Raw genomic sequence first — 17,008 nt, forward strand, 5'->3', positions numbered from 1 at the left:
CAGTCTGAGGCTAATAAAGTGCAGTGCTGATATACGGACCATGAGCAATCAAGAGTTCAAAAGTCTGATTGCTTGCGGGAAAAAGCTGTATTGAAGTTGGCTGGTGCGGGTCCTGATTCTGTGATTCTACATGACTGATGGTAGCAGTGAGAGCAGCTCATGGCTTGGGTGGCTGGAGTCTCTGATGATCTTTCAAGCTTTTTTCACACACCACCTGGTATAGATGTCCTGAATGGTAGGAAGCTCACCTCTGATGATGTGTCTGGCAGTTTGCACCACCCTTTGCAGGGCTTTGAGATTGAGAGCAGTGCTGTTGCTGTACCAGGCGGTGATGCAGCCAGTCAGTGCTGGTGTAGAACTGTGTGAGGATGTGGTGGTTCATTCCAAACTTCCTCAGCCATCTCAGGAAGAAGAGCCGCTGATGAGCCTTCTTCACAATGGCCTTAGTGTGGACAGACCATGTGAGTTCTTCAGTAATGTTGACACCAAGGAACTTGATGCTGCTGACTCTCTCCACCGGTGCTCCATTAATGGTGATGGGGCTGTGTTCTCTGTTTTTTTTCCCTGAAGTCCTCCACAAGCTCCTTGGTCTTACTGACACCGAGGTTGTGCTCCTGAAACCAGAGTGTCAGAATGTGCACCTCCTCTCTGTAGGCTGTTTCATCATTGTCAGTGATCAGGCTTACCACCGTCATATCATCAGCAAACTTAATGATGGCATTGGAGCTATGTGTTGCCACACAGTCACGTGTGTACAAGGAATACAGGAGTGGGCTGAGAACACAGCCCTTTGGGGCTCCAGTGTTGAGGGTCAGTGATGAGATGTTGCTGCCCATTCTAACCACCTGGCATCTGCTTGACAGGAAGTCCAGGATCCAGCTGCACAGCGAGATGTTTAAGCCCAAAGCCCAGAGTTTCTCATCAAGCATGGAGGGCACTATGGTGTTGAATGCTGAGCTGTAGTCTACAAACAGCATTCTCACATATCTGTTCCTCTTTTCCAGGTGGTAAAAAGCAGTTAGTAGTGTAGTTGCAATGGCATGATCATTGGAGCGGTTGTTGCAGTAAGGAAAAATGCACAGAGTCCAATGAGGCAGGCAGAACAGAGCAGATGTAATCTCTGATTAGTCTCTATCAGCATTTGCTAATGATGGGAATCAGAGCAACAGGACACCAGTCATTTAAGCAAGTGATTTTGGATTGCTTGGGTACAGGCACAATGGTGGACATTTTAAAGCATGCCAGTTGGTTCACACATGCTCTGATGATGCTGCCCAGAATGCCATCTGGACCCACAAATTTACTGATATTAACCTGTCAGAAGGATCAGGTTACATACGCTACAGAGACAGAGAGTGAACTAACCTCTGAAACTTCGGCCATGATAGCTCTCTCTGCGAGGGCGGTGTTATTTCCCTCGATAAACAAGCATAAAAAGTATTAAACTGATTTGGGAGATGACTGAATGGCTGAGTCTGGAATCTCTGCAGACATCCAAGTTTCTGTAAGGCAGATAATGCAGCAGTCCCTCGCCTCTCGTTGGAAAGAGATCAGTGCTCTCTGCTCGCAAAGCTTGTTTTCTATAGACTGCAAATTTGCCAGTAGAATGCTGGGTAGCGGGGGACGATTTGCACAACATCTAAGTCTGACAAGAATGTTGGCTCAGACAAAGGGCTCTGCTGTCGTGTTTTGAAAATAGTGGGTCAGCATTGAGGTATTTAAAGACTGGTTTTTGGTGTGCTATTGCAGAATCAATGTCCAAACGTGTTTGTCTATCGTAGATAATAAGGAGCTGAGGCTGCAGTGACCCCGAGATTCATCAGACCAGGCTATGTTTTTCTAGTCTATAATGGTCCAGTTTTGTTGAGTCAGTCAGCTTCAGCTTTTTTTCTTGGCTGACAGAAGTGGAACCCGACGTGGTCTTCTACTGTTGTACCCCATCCGTCTCAAGGTTTGACATGATGTTTATTCTGAGGTACTATTCTGCTCACTATAATTGTACTGAGTAGTTATATGAGTTACATAGATTTTCTGTTTGCTCGAACCAGTCTGGCCATTCTCCATTGTCCTCTTTCATCAACAAGGCATTTCCGTCTTCAGAACTGCCGCTCACTGGATGTTTTTTGTTTTTCTCACTATTCTCTATATACTCTAGAGGCTGTTGTGAGTAAAAATACCAGGAGATCAGCAGTTACAGAAATAATCAGTCCAGGGTATTTTGATATCTGGTTATCATGTTTGTGAATAAATTTGTTTTGTTCCCTCCTTCACGACATATATATATATATATATATATATATATCACAATATTCAATTAAATCGGTGTAATGAGGGATTAGTGAATATTATTGCTTTAGTGATTTTGCATTAAAAATGAAATTAAACAAAATAAAAAAATGAGAAACTTAAATCAAATACATTTCTTAAATCAAATTGCACTCCAAACAAAATGAACAAGCAATTAAAATAATTAAGTGACCAAGAAATTATATATATATACAAAAATAATATTTATATACAAGTAACCACCTTTCCATTTACCGTCAGGCAAGTATCCGTCTAAACGTGCAGGTGGAAAATTACTTAAACAAATTAATACATAAAAACAATTATAAATGTAAACATAATAATTATATTGATGATAATAAATCACTGAAAAATAAATCATGGTTCGAGGTGAACGTGTTTGTATTATTTTATTATTTAATCACAGATGTATAGGCTGCAGAATTGCATTCACAATAAACTGTTCTGTGGAAATAAAGTGAACTGAAATCAAAGCACCTCAAAGCACCAAAGCACCTAAATTATACAATTCTTTAAAAAAAAAAAACAATTCAGAAGACAGAAACAAAGAAAGAGTGAGAACCCTTTACATGCGTGTGTTCCACAAGACTGCATGCCTCCATACAAACAGCGTGTCATACTGTCACGATTCCCTTGTTGTCTGCCCTGGGTCTCACTTGTCTTTGTTAAAAAAACTACACTTCCCATGATCCCCGGCCCTCATCACTGCCAGCCCTGTGTCATTGTGCTCACCTGATCGTAGTTTGTCATCATTATGTCTCCCAGTGTATATAAACCCTGTTTGTTCTCCATTCCCTTGTCGATCGTCAATGTATTTGGATGCTTGTTCCCGTGTTCGTTGATGTTTACCCTGCCAGTTTACCTTTGTATGTTGTCCGTGTTTTTGTTGTGTTTCCCCATTGAGGGTATTTCTTTTGTTTTGGTTTTGTCTATTTTAGTTGTCCAATAAAGCTACCCTGCATTTAGATCCTCGCCCCTCGTCTGCCTTCCTGCACATCATAACACATACATGCACATAGACGACTTTTCTGTCATCTGTCCTTGAAAATATAATAAAGTGTGTTTCTTCAAGCGCATGTCTGTGTGTCTACGGGTAAATTATTTGTAATATTAATTTGATAATAATAATAGCCTTATTATAATAATTAATTTAATACATTAATGGGAAAATAATCACTTTGACCATCGTCAATCCCCGAGATTATTGTTTGTCAGCACAACCCTAATGAGCATTTCTCTCTATAAATTAGCAAAATGTTCAGACAGTCTCTTGCTGGTTTTTCCGACACATTCAGAATCACTCCTGCTTTTGAAGGTGTTGCTGCTGGCTTGCTTTGTGTGTGCGCTTATAAAATTTATATTTTAAAGGCTCATTATTATGGTTTAGTATTTCTCTGTAATGTAGAACAGTGTTAGAAATGTTACTTATAACATTCTTTCTCAGCCCCTGATTTTCCCTGATACCCCCAATATATATATATTTCTATAACTAATTAAATTAATATCAAAAACGTGTGACTAGTCGACTAATGGCTTAAACTAACGACTACTAGTCGACTTGGAAAATGTTTGGTCGGGGGAAGCCCTAAGATTTTCCATTACCCCAAGTTTAGTTGAGAATTAAATTGAATTCTGCTGTAACTCCCCTTCTCTACAGGTTGTTAAAAAGTCCTTCTGCAGAAGAAGCCCATCAGTATTTGAATATAAATCTTGGTAAAAATCCTTTACTCCTGAGAGAGTGGAATCTGAACGGATATAAACTAGAAGACTCAAGAGTGAAGCAGATCGCTGCTCTACTGGGGGATAAACACTGTAAACTCAACAAACTTATGTGAGTATTTTAAATGGTTTTATACTTTGTATTCAACACAACTTACAGTTCATTACCTATATGAATGTATAGTGGGAACATTGGCTATGTACATGTCAGTGATTCCTTTTATATACAGTATATTATCGAGAGAGACAAAGCAATTTCTCAACTCTCTTCACTGTTTTCTTCACTGTCTACAGGTTGCCTGAATGCAAAATAACAGAGAAATGCAGTCGTGATCTGGCTTTAGCTCTGTGTTCAAATGTTTTACACCTGAGAGAGTTGGATCTGAGTAAAAATAAACTGGGCAACACAGGTGTGAAGCACTTTGGGGATGTACTGCAGAATTCAGACTGCAAACTGGAGAAACTATGGTTAGTATTACTTTCCTGTCAATGCCTAAATATACATTTTTATTTTGTGTGGTTCATTAGTGTTCATATGAAACTGTAATGTGTTAAGCCAGCTGTAGTAACAGCAAACTAACTGAAAGGTTGATTAGCTGCTTAGATGAATTATGTATTTATGGTACACATAGAGAACATTAGAATTTGTAGTAATTTGACAGTTTATGGTCAGCTTACAATTCAAATGAGAGAACTTCACCTTACTTTTTGTTACTGGATTTTTTCTGATCCCATATTTTCGAAGAAGTTATTGTGAATATTGTGAAAATTTTTCAGATTCAGTACTCTGTAACTTAAGTATTTTAACTTTAGCATATAACCTTACAGAGTAAAGTGATTATTTCTTCTCTCCCTCATTATTTTTCTTTCTCTCTTTCTCTCAATGTAGGTTAAGAGAGTGTGATATTACAGATGAAGGTTGTTCTGCTTTGACTTCAGCTCTGAATTCAAATCCATCACACCTGAGACATCTGAACCTGAGTGGGAATAAACTGGGAGAGTCAGGAATTGGACACCTGTGTGATTTACTGAGAAATTCTCAATTCCAGCTAGACAATCTAGAGTTAGTAACTGTTTGTATTGAACTGTTTATGGGTTCACCTGTAGTACACATTTACAAAATGACAAAGTAGTTATGCCTATTGTTTCCATGGTTACAATGATTTTCCAGGGTTATCACAGATATTATAAATTTTACCTTCTCTGTTTCACATCAGGTTGTGTGAATGCAGTATTACAGAGAATCAGTGTGGCATCCTGACTTCAGCTCTGAATTCAAATCCATCACACCTGAGACATCTGAACCTGAATGGAAATAAACTAGGAGACTCAGGAGTTGGACACCTGTGTGATCTACTGAGAAATTCTCAATTCCAGCTGGAAAATCTAGAGTTAGTAACTGTTTGTATTGAACTGTTTATGGGTTCACCTGTAGTACACATTTACAAAATGACAAAGTAGTTATGCCTATTGTTTCCATGGTTTCAGTGATTTTCCAGGGTTATCATAGATATTATGCATATTACCTTCTCTGTTTCACAACAGGTTGTGTGAATGCAGAATGACAGAGAAACAGTGTGGCATCCTGACTTCAGCTCTGTGTTCAAATCTTTCAAACCTGAGAGAACTTGACCTCAGTGGAAACACACTAAAGAACACAGGAGTGAATCACATATGTGATATACTGAATGATTCAAACAGCAAACTGCATAAATTGAGGTGAGTAATGTTAAATTACAAGAAGGGATGAACCAACATTTAAATTCAGTCTGATACAGAGAAGCCAATAATTATCAATAATTATTGTCATGTACTTGACCTCAGTGGAAATAAACTAAAAAAACACTGGTGTGAAGCATGTATGTGATGTACTGAATGATTCAAACAGCAAACTGGAGAAACTGAGGCGAGTAATGTTCAATTACAAGAAGGGATTAACCAACATTAAAATCTGTCTGATACAGAGAAGCCAATAATAATTGTCATGTAATGGCCAATAACTGATACATTGATGATAATTAGTTGAATAAGTTGATTAGAGCAGGGGCTTTCAAACATTTTGATGCCAAGGACCTACAAATATGATGATCCCCTTGTGATCTATTTTCATGTATAATATACCCTTCATACTGTGCAAGAATAAGAGTAATTGTCATATATAAACAATATGTTCTTTGCTAAATTGTATAGTTTGATTTTATATTGTCACTGTACTAAAGCCAAAATAAATGGGGTGCATTCTCTTGCTTACACTGCTACTTATTGCAGTTGTAGTAAGCACAATAAACTGTTCAGTTATGTGTATTCATACTGACAATTATTTTGTTGTATTAGGATGAATAAATGTGATCTAACAGAGGAAAGCTGTTCAGCTCTAGCTACAGGTCTCAGTTCAGACTCCAGCAGTCTCAGAGAGCTTGACCTGAGCAAAAATAATCTGCAGGATTCAGGAGTGAAGCTGCTCTCTGACAGACTGAAAAACAACTTTAAACTAGAGAGACTCAGAAAAGTTGATGTCTTGCATATTAAAGGACTCTTGGCCTTTTATTGTTTTCAGTATTTAGGTTTTTGTCTTGCAAACACCTTTTCATTTACTTTGAACAAGGAATAAAATATAATTCACATATTGTTTTTTTTGAGAAAAAGTTTTGTGATTTATTTTGTTCTGTACTGATTATTCAGCTCTACTCTTTCCTGTTCTAGATTGTCAGACTGCAGTATTACTGAAGAAGGATATAAATCTCTGTCTTCAGCTCTGAAATCAAACCCTTCACACCTTATTGAGCTGGATCTCAGTGGAAATGACCCTGGAGAATCAGGAGTGAAACTGCTCTGTGATTTACTACAGGATACAAACTGTAAATTAAATACTTTAAGGTGAGCTAAACTTATGGAAAATAAATGAGATGCAGTCTAATTATATATAGATGTAGTATTTCAGTAATACAGTAAGTTACACAATCTGTTGTTCAAAGTTGAAAATCTATTGAACATTAAAAAAGTGCAAAACTGCCTTAATCGGCACAAGCCACAGGGGTTTTAATTGAGCATTATTTTCTATATATTTTTCATTACACAAAGTTTAGTTAAGAATTTAATTGAATACTGCTGTAACTTCCCTTCTCTACAGGTTGTTAAAAAGTCCTTCTGCAGAAGAAGCCCATCAGTATTTGAATATAAATCTTGGTAAAAATCCTTTACTCCTGAGAGAGTGGAATCTGAACAGATATAAACTAGGAGACTCAAGAGTGAAGCAGATCGCTGTTCTACTTGGAGATAAACACTGTAAACTCAACAAACTTCTGTGAGTATTTTAAATGGTTTTATACTTTGTATTCAACACAACTTGCAGTTCATTACATATATGAATGTATAGTGGGTACATTTGCTATTGTCTATAATGTGAAATAAACTCTAAAGTAGACTCTACTTAATATACATTTACATTTATGCATTTGGCAGACACTTTTATCCAAAGCAACTTACAGTGCAATTATTACAGGGACAATCCCCCCAGAGCAACCTGGAGTTAAGTGCCTTGCTCAAGGACACAATGGTGGTGGCCATGGGGTTCAAACCAACGACCTTCTGATTAACAGCCCTGTGCTTTAGCCACTACGCCACAACCATTCTCACCATTCTACTTAGTAATGCGGCCATGGCGCTTCACTGACTTTCAATAATTCAATGGTCAGGTGTCGTGATTCCTTTTTTATATATATTAGTGAGCGAGACAAAGCAATTTCTCAACTCTCTTCACTGTTTTCTTCACTGTCTACAGGTTATCTGAATGCAAAATAACAGAGACATGCAGTCATGATCTGGCTTCAGCTCTGTGTTCAAATGTTTTACACCTCAGAGATTTGGATTTTGTGTGGTTCATTAGTGTTCATATGAAACTGTAATGTGTTATGCCAGCTGTAGTAACAGCAAACTAACTGAAAGGCTGATTAGCTGCTGAGATGAATGATGTATTTATGGTAAAAATAGAGAACATTTAAAGTTGTAGTTTTTTGGCAGTTTATGATCAGATTGCAATTAAAATGAGAGAACTTCACCTTACTTTCTGTTACTGGACTTTTGCTGATCCCATGTGAAAAAGATTTTTGCAGTTATTGTAAGCATTTTCAGACTTCAGTACTCCATAACTTAAGTATTTTAACTTTAGCATATAACCTTACAGAGTAACATACAGCGTTTGTTTCTTCTCTCCCTCATTATTTTTACCTTCTCTGTTTCACAACAGGTTGTGTGAATGCAATATTACAGAGAAACAGTGTGACATCCTGACTTCAGCTCTGTGTTCAAATCCATCACACCTGAGAGAACTCGACCTCAGTGGAAATAAACTAAAGAACACAGGATTGAATCACATATGTCATCTACTGAATGATTCAAACAGCAAACTGGAGAAACTGAGGCGAGTAATGTTCAATTACAAGAAGGGATGAACCAACATTAAAATCTGTCTGATACAGAGAAGTCAATAATAATTGTCATGTAATGGCCAATAACTGATACATTGATGATAATTAGTTGAATATGTTGATTAGAGCAGGGGCTTTCAAACATTTGATGCCAAGAACACACAAATATGATGATGCCCTTGTAATCTATTTTCATGTATAATATACCCTTCATACTGTGCAAGAAAAAGAGTAAGTAAATAAAAAATAAATAAAAAAATTATCAATTGTCACACATTATACATACATTTCTGCATATACATGGTGAAATTATTTATTTTTCACATATCCCAGCTAAGCTGGGGTCAGAGTGCAGGGTCAGCCATGATACGGCACCCCTGGAGCAGATAGGTTCAAGGGCCTTGCTCAAGGGCCCAACAGTGGTGTCTTGGTGGTGTTGGGGCTTGAATCCCTGACCATCTGATCAGTAACCCAGAGCCTTAACCGCTGAGCCACCACTGCCCCTTATGTGTGATTTTATATTGTCACTGTACTAAAGCCAAAATAAATTATTAAAATATGATCTGGAATACAATTACTTTATATGTAGTCGACCCCATATCTTTTTTCTACCCCTATTAGAGAAATGGTACATGTATAAATAGATAAATTAACAAGCATAACTCACAGTGGAAAAAAACAACATTTTTACACATTTCCAAGTAAACATTGTTGTAAGCGTTGAAATTAAATTTGATTTGATTCATAAACAGAGTTATTCATGATAGCATTTTTATTCATCCTATCTCTTTACATGTCAGATGAATGGCAAATGTCATCTAAATCTTACTGTAATCAAAAATTAGGTAGAAAAATGACTCTATAATAAAACATAAGATCCATCGATAAATATCCAATAACTAATACAGATAAATAAATAAAAACAGTCAACATAAACCAATAACTGATATAGTGCTGAAATATCATGCATCTCTATCTATGAGAAGGAAAGAAAATAAGAATTTGTTTTGGTATTTCGGTGCCTAAAATCACTCAGAAATAGTCGAAACCAAGACACATTATCATTAAGTGCTTGAGTTCACATATTTTGGGAAATGTTTTAAAGTTATTGCATGTTTTGTGATTGATTGATTAAAGATAATCTCTTCTCTATTTATGTGTTTGTCTCTTTCTAGTCTATATAATTGTGGAATCACAGATGTTGCTTCTTTGGCTGAGGTGAAAACAGTGCGGTCTTTAAAGAAACTTGATCTGAGAAAAAACAAAATTAATGCATCATCAGGGAAGCAGCTCTGTGAAGTGCTGAAAAACTCAGACTGTGAACTGGAGTGAGTAAACATTTCTCTTCATTGTATTAAATAGAGCATCATTGCATATTGAAAGTCTCTTATATTTGTTTACAGAAATGATCATTAATTATTGCACATTTACTGAAAATGTTCTGACCAAAATCAGACTCTCTGACTGATCAGTCCTGTGACAGATGGGTTTGACTCAACTATATTCAGATAAAATACACATTTGCCTGAACAATTCAAAAAGTCTTTTCCCATTTCAGTGTTGTCAAAGTTACTGCATTCTGCGTTTGGAGGTCTAATGTCCAAACAGAAGTTAAATTAAAAGTATGGAGGGGTGGTCAAATATTCTGATGAATGAACACAGAAGGGATACATCAAGAACTACATGATTAATAATTAAAGTTGACCTTAAATTCATATTTAACATTAAATAAATGGTTCTGTTTAATATTAATATTATTATCTCTTGTTTCCTCCTCACAGACTAGACAGCGAAGGTTGGTTTCAAACTCTTTGGTCTGATCTAAAATTCATAACCGGGATTAAAACTAAGGATCCTGTGGAATCAACAAAGGAAGAGAACGACAAGTGACCAACACATGAGGGAGCCTCAAAAGGAGTTGAGGAAGACACTCTACTTTAGAATGTGTTTATGAGGACTCTGTGTAAAGATATGCTATCTGTATATCAAAATCTAACATTTATAGTATATATTGTTTTATATATAATTGTTATTGTTTATTGCAAAGAACATATCTGGCTGTTAACAAAAGCGTGTAAAATGTCAAAAGATTTAGCCAGTTCATATTCTCAAATCTTAAATAAAAAGTCAAATGAGAAAAGAAACGATTGTTTCACAGAAGTCTGTACTGGTGTCATGTTAAACTACCACAGACTCCAGCTGTATAATACCAGCAGTACCAGTGTTTTTCATTTAAAACAACTGTGTGTACTGTACCTAATGCTTTTACAGCAAGACACAATGACCATTTACTCAAAACAGTTTTTTGTGTCCATCTTCTTATATGAAGGCCTAAAGCCCCGTAAACACATGCAGCGACTTTATCTCTATTCTTTGTCCTGTCAGGTCACTAGTGTGCGTTCCTACTGCTGTCGCTATAACGTTATTGGTGGAATACACGTCTGGCCATGTCTTTTAAAAACCTGATCAAAGATGAGGTAAAACTAGAATATCACTCTAATTTGACATGGATTCAAAAGGGAGACTGTTTTATGCTCAGTATCATATCATTAATAAGATGAACGATCTATTAATGAATGAATCAAACTCACTCAGACTGCCGACAGTTCCTTTTCCATGCATAATTTTTATTATATCATGCATGTTGTTAAAAATGAATCGTATAGAACAATGAAATCGTCTAAGGTTACGTAGTGTAACCCTTGTTCCCTGAAAAAAGCGGAACGAGATGCTGCGTTGAGAAAAGCGCTTTGGGAACATCCTACATGTATGACCAGCTGTGAATATGTGTGTAACACGTCAATGAACATTGACCGGAATTTATAGCCTCAGTTGGTGAAATCATTAGATATACCTGTGGCCGGGCTATAAATAGATGTGTCACCAGCGTGTCGTCAGATAATTTTTCTGGAGAGCAGTCCTGGGGCATCCCAGTGCGGCAAAGAAGCACAGCATCTTGTTCTGCTTTTTTCATGGAACAAGGGTTACACTACGTAACCCGAGACATTCCCTTTACAAAAAGCTTCACTATGATGCTGCACTGAGAAAAGCGCTTTGGGAACGAGAATACCCACGCCACCGCACTGTGGCTGTCCGGACCCCCTACGATTGTGTAGAATGCTCACAAGAACGCGAGAGGTCTCAGACATGAGCTTGAGATGTCGACTCAAGGAAATAAGAGCCCGGAGTAGCATGAACATCCAAACTATAAAATCTGATGAATGTGTGCAGAGAGGACCAACCTGCCGCATCACAAATTTGCAGCAGAGGGAGACCTCTAGCCAAGGCTTTAGAGGAGACAAGCCCTCTGGAAGAGTGAGCCCTGATACTTACTGGCGAAGCTTGACTGCATGCCTCATAGGCCAGGGCAGTAGGGTCCCTCACCCAATGCGACATAGTCTACTTGGAGGTGGCCGCCCCCCAGTTGCGGCTCCCATGGCAAACGAATAGTTGCCCTGACTTACACCACTGGCTAGTGCGGTGGACATAAGTCTAAAGGGCACAGACTGGAAACGGTCTCTGAAGTCTTTGCTGCTCCGGCGTTGCAAACGGTGGGGAGCAGAAGGCTTAGAGAGTGACCGGATGTAGGGTCGCGAAAGGCACCTTAGGCAGGTAGTCAGGATGAGGGTGCAAAATTGCTTTGGTCATTCCTTGGGCAAGCTCTAAACAGGCTGGCAAAAGAGACAGAGCCTGTAGGTCCCCAATTCTCTTTAGAGATGTAATCGCCATAAGAAAAACCATCTTGAGAGTCAGAAGCGGAGAGAAAGATCTGTGGCGCATCATCGAGCGCATCACCAACACACAGGTCGTCCAGCAGGTGAGCTTGGTAAGCCTGTAATACATCTATTGTGTGCAGAGCAGCACCAGCCTGACCTGCTTCTTGATAAGCCTTCCCCACTAAAGTGGAGGTCATCCTGCAAGGCTTTGTGGGGAGAGAGGGCTTTTTAAATGACGATGCCGAACCCGGCGAGAGATAGCCCGCAAGTGTCTCTTCTACCGGCGGCATCACTGAATACCCCCGTGTCTCAGCACCCACTATAGTTGAATATATCGACATCAAGGGCACGAAGACACAGGTCTGTAAAGCTGTAAAGTTGTTTACATTTGAGGTTTTAGGGTTTGATGACATTGCATTGTCATGGCAATGAAGTTGTAAAATTGTTTATATCTTTGCACAGATGCGGTTAGTAAGTGATTTTATGACAATAAAATCATGTTAACACACATATTGTTTACGTCTTGTGTCTATACTTTTGAAACAGTATTTTTATGTTTACAGATTAAACCCCATTGACTTCCATTGTAGGTGTCTCACTGGAACACACATTTGTGCTTTTATTAAAGGAGGGATGAGTCAAAATACATTTTGTGGTAATCAATATTATGTTACAAATGCTGTCGATTGAGATGAACTTGTATTGAACCCGGAATATTCCTGTTAGTCAGCGCTACTCAACACGCTGGCCGCATGTGACCCTCGAGCGATCTTTTGCAGCGTTATGATGTCATCATCAGAAATATATTTATCAGCAGCCGATCAAATCTGTATGAATTGTGAGGTGTCCATTTTCATGAGGATTTATGCTAGTTCTGTACATCACATTAGAGAGGGAATTCAACTGCAAGAGGATGTTACTAATAAAACACAAATAATATCGGAGCATGGCTGATGTTATGAGAGCGACGGTCGGTCTGCGCATGCGTTTATACACAGGACACCCGCTCACGCGCGGTCTGTCAATCAAACATGCACGCTCGCAATCTCACTTCAACACGGCGTGAATCTGTCCAATCTCTTGAATATCTCATCAGATATATGTGCTCGTCTTGACAACATTATTTGTAGGAAAACAAAACAGTTTTTTCTGCAGTAACGGCGTTGAGACACCTTCACGCACATTATTTTTAGTGATCTACTTTGGCGCTAAACGCTAAGGGGGGAACAAATCTTTATGTCTGGTTTTGGATATATGGTTTTTGAACACATCTCTGGTGAATGTTGAACACTCATCTGTTTGTTAGCTGACAATCACAGTGACAACAGAACTGATCTATATCAGAAAATCCAAGGAAAAATCCAGAAAAAACCAAGGAGCTTGTAGTGGACTTCAGGAAGAAAGACAGAGAACACAGCCCCATCACCATCAATGGAGCACCGGTAGAGAGAGTCAGCAGTTTCAAGTTCCTCGTGTCCACATTACTGAGGAACTCACATGGTCCGTCCACACTGAGGCCGTTGTGAAGAAGGCTCACCAGTGCCTCTTCTTCCTGAGACGGCTGAGGAAGTTTGGAATGAACCAACACATCCTCACACGGTTCTACACCAGCACTGTAGAGAGCATCCTGACTGGCTGGTATGGCAATAGCACCGCCCACAACCACAAAGCCCTGCAAAGGGTGGTGTGAACTGCAAGAAACATCATCAGAGGTGAGCTTCCCTCCCTCCAGGACATCTATACCAGGTGGTGTGTGAAAAAAGCTCGGAGGATCATCAGAGACTCCAGCCACCCGAGTCATAGTCTGTTCTCACTGCTTCCATCAGGCAGGCGGTATCGCAGCATCATATATATATACAAAATATATATATAAAATATGTCATAAAAATTAAGAGTGTGGCCCTCGAGGGTACATGGATCCAGCGTTGCACCTCCTGACCTTTCTGAAGTTGAGTAGTCCTGCTTTAAATCATCATAGATGACATTTTGACTTTTGAATGTTCATTTTTATCTTTAATTCAACTAATTTCACATTTTTATTTGACATTTAATATTTTGGCATTCATTTGTATGCCACTATTTACATAATGTACTTTTTATAGCAAACTTAAATGGCTTCAAATAACTTTGCATTTAAAATAGTTCTCAATATGAAATGAAAACACTTAATTCATCAGATTATACCAGCTTTTATGTGACTGTATTATTTATTATTATTTAATAATTATTGCTATTATTCTCCCGGCATACAGGTAATGCACACAGACTGGAAGAAGCTCGTCTTTCATACATTGATCATATTGTTTCTCTTTTGCATTTACAGATGTTACAGAGGAAGAACGCTCTCATCAGAGCACAGATGTGTCCGATCAGAAGGGGACTACAGTATAAATCATATTCTGATGTTGAGATTAAACTGCTCTGATTGTATGTGAAAATCTATATTAGCCTAACAGTATTTATTTATGTTTTAATCATCAGGATTCAGTTTAATAACTTGTTTGACTGACATGTACTTTTAATCTAGACTTTAAATCTCTTTGCAGTCTTCAGATGAAACTGAGAGCACAAAGTTCAATAAATATTCATGAAATCATCTCGGCTGTTTTCAGTATTATTGTTGTCTGCTGTTTGTAACACAAAATGTCAAAATATTTTTTTCTGCTAGTTTCTTTGTGTTTTTCCCACATACACCCCCTTTTTTTTGTCGAAGAACTTTTGTGTATTTAATTTAGATTCAGATTTTGAGTGATTCGTGTTAAATAACATGTTGTCAAAGTACAATGGGGAAAAAATAAGTTTGGAAACATTTTCCTCTTAAGAATAATTCTTCAGTTTGTCATAAAGGGAGAAATGACTACAGTAAGCATTAGTGTGCAGAAGAAATCCACTCAGCACACGCTCACAGATCATATACCTGGCTCAACTCAGTTCTGCTGTTGCTCTCTCGTGATTTACACCGTTTCATATTTAAAGACATCATCAGAGGAATACTGTGACTTTAGGTTTGTATCATTTTCTCTCAGTTAGAGTTACAAACATCTGTTGTGTCTTGTTAAATGTTGACAGCTGAAAGTTGCCCATTTGTAGTCTTGATCATCTTTATATCTAACCTGAGTCTGCTATTTTAATTCTAACCATCTTGACTGAAGATCCAAGATACATAATGGAAAATGTTTGTATGTGTTGTCAAAACCTTTACTCTTAATGTTACATGCAGATCCAAACACACACACTACTAGACACTACAAAAGATCAGTAGTGTAGATAGTGTCTTTATAAAACATGAATCACATTAGATGATCTGAAGAGCACAACCTGTATTATTGTGTTTTATTTTATTAATAATAAGTCAGACGACACACGTGTGGTTACTGAACTGACATGCTTTTCATCCGGTCCCCCTTCTCACGTGACTCCTCTTACGTACATCTGACAGACAGACAGATATAAATATATATATATTAGATAGATAGACAGAGAGTTAGACAGATACACAGACAGATAAACAGACAGGTATATAGATAGATAGACAGACAGATATATATATATATATATAGAGATAGACAGACAGAGAGGCAGACAGACATATATATATATATATATATATATATATATATAGACAGAGAGATAGACACACAGACAGATAGACAGGCAGACAGATATATAGATAGGCAGACAGACATATATATATAGACAGACAGACACACAGACAGAGAGATAGACAGACAGACAGATACACAGACAGACACACAGACAGAGAGATAGACAGACAGACAGATACACAGACAGACACACAGACAGAGAGGCAGACAGACACACATATAGACAGATACACACATAGATAAACAGACAGATAGATAGAGAGACAGACATATATATATAGATAGATAGACAGAGAGGCAGACAGGTATATAGACAGGCAGACAGACAGACAGACAGATATATATATATATATAGACAGACAGACACACAGTCAGACAAACAGACAGAGAGATAGACAGACAGATACACAGACAATTAGACAGAGAGGCAGACAGATTCTAAATCATATAATGATATATGTCTGACATTCATGTCTTCCAGAGACTAAAATGTTTACGCTTCAAAAGGACGTCAGGGTGATGTAATAATCTAGTCCTGAAATAAGATTTTTATAGTGGAAGTTTCAGATAAGTAGAATAAGGCCTGTGGTTAAAATCATTTAAAGAAATGTTCACGTTTTGTTATAGAACATAAATTACACACAGTCAGACCTCAAAATTTAATTTTGAAGCTACTGAGTTTTAAAAACCCCATGTTAATATCACAGTGATAATTAAAGGGACAGTTCAACCAAATGGGAAAATTATCTCATCATTTATTCACCCTCATGCCATCCCAGATGTGTGTGACTTTCATTATTCTGAAGAACACAAATTAAGGTTTTTGGAAGAATATTTCAGCTCTGTAGGTCCATACAATGCAAGTGAATGGTGACATGAACTTTGAAGCTTCAAAAAGCACATAAAGGTAGAATAAAAGTAATCCATTAGAATCCAGTGGTTTAATCCATGTCTTCAGAAGTGATATGACAGGTGTGGGTGAGAAACACATCAATATTTAAGTATTTTTTTAAACTATAAATCTTCACTTTCACTTTCCATTCTTCTATTGTTTTTGGTTATTCACATTACTACTGGTTAGGGAATAGAAATTATAGTAAAAAAGGACTTCAAATGAACTTAAATCCTTATATTCAGGATGAAAGACAAAAACTCTCTCTCTATAACAGTTCAGAGAGTACACATTTCTGTCCCAGCACTAATCAGTGTGTGGAGCATTGTAGGGCTCTTTATT

General features: G+C 37.8%; 1 protein-coding gene across 1 annotated transcript in view; it reads left to right on the forward strand.

Annotated features, from left to right (window-relative positions):
* The window catches only part of LOC127639455 (NACHT, LRR and PYD domains-containing protein 3-like), a 42,748-nt gene that overhangs the window by 20,543 nt on the left and 5,197 nt on the right, over positions 1-17,008 (forward strand). The window contains exons 8-16 of the mRNA XM_052121509.1: positions 3,965-4,138; positions 4,916-5,089; positions 5,244-5,417; positions 5,572-5,745; positions 6,730-6,903; positions 8,273-8,446; positions 9,629-9,781; positions 10,235-10,248; positions 14,493-14,554. Coding sequence (XP_051977469.1) covers positions 3,965-4,138; positions 4,916-5,089; positions 5,244-5,417; positions 5,572-5,745; positions 6,730-6,903; positions 8,273-8,446; positions 9,629-9,781; positions 10,235-10,248; positions 14,493-14,554 — 1,273 coding nt within the window. The remainder of the gene's footprint in view (positions 1-3,964; positions 4,139-4,915; positions 5,090-5,243; positions 5,418-5,571; positions 5,746-6,729; positions 6,904-8,272; positions 8,447-9,628; positions 9,782-10,234; positions 10,249-14,492; positions 14,555-17,008) is intronic.

Source organism: Xyrauchen texanus, chromosome 48 (genome assembly GCF_025860055.1).
Source record: "Xyrauchen texanus isolate HMW12.3.18 chromosome 48, RBS_HiC_50CHRs, whole genome shotgun sequence".
NCBI classification, from domain to species: domain Eukaryota; kingdom Metazoa; phylum Chordata; class Actinopteri; order Cypriniformes; family Catostomidae; genus Xyrauchen; species Xyrauchen texanus.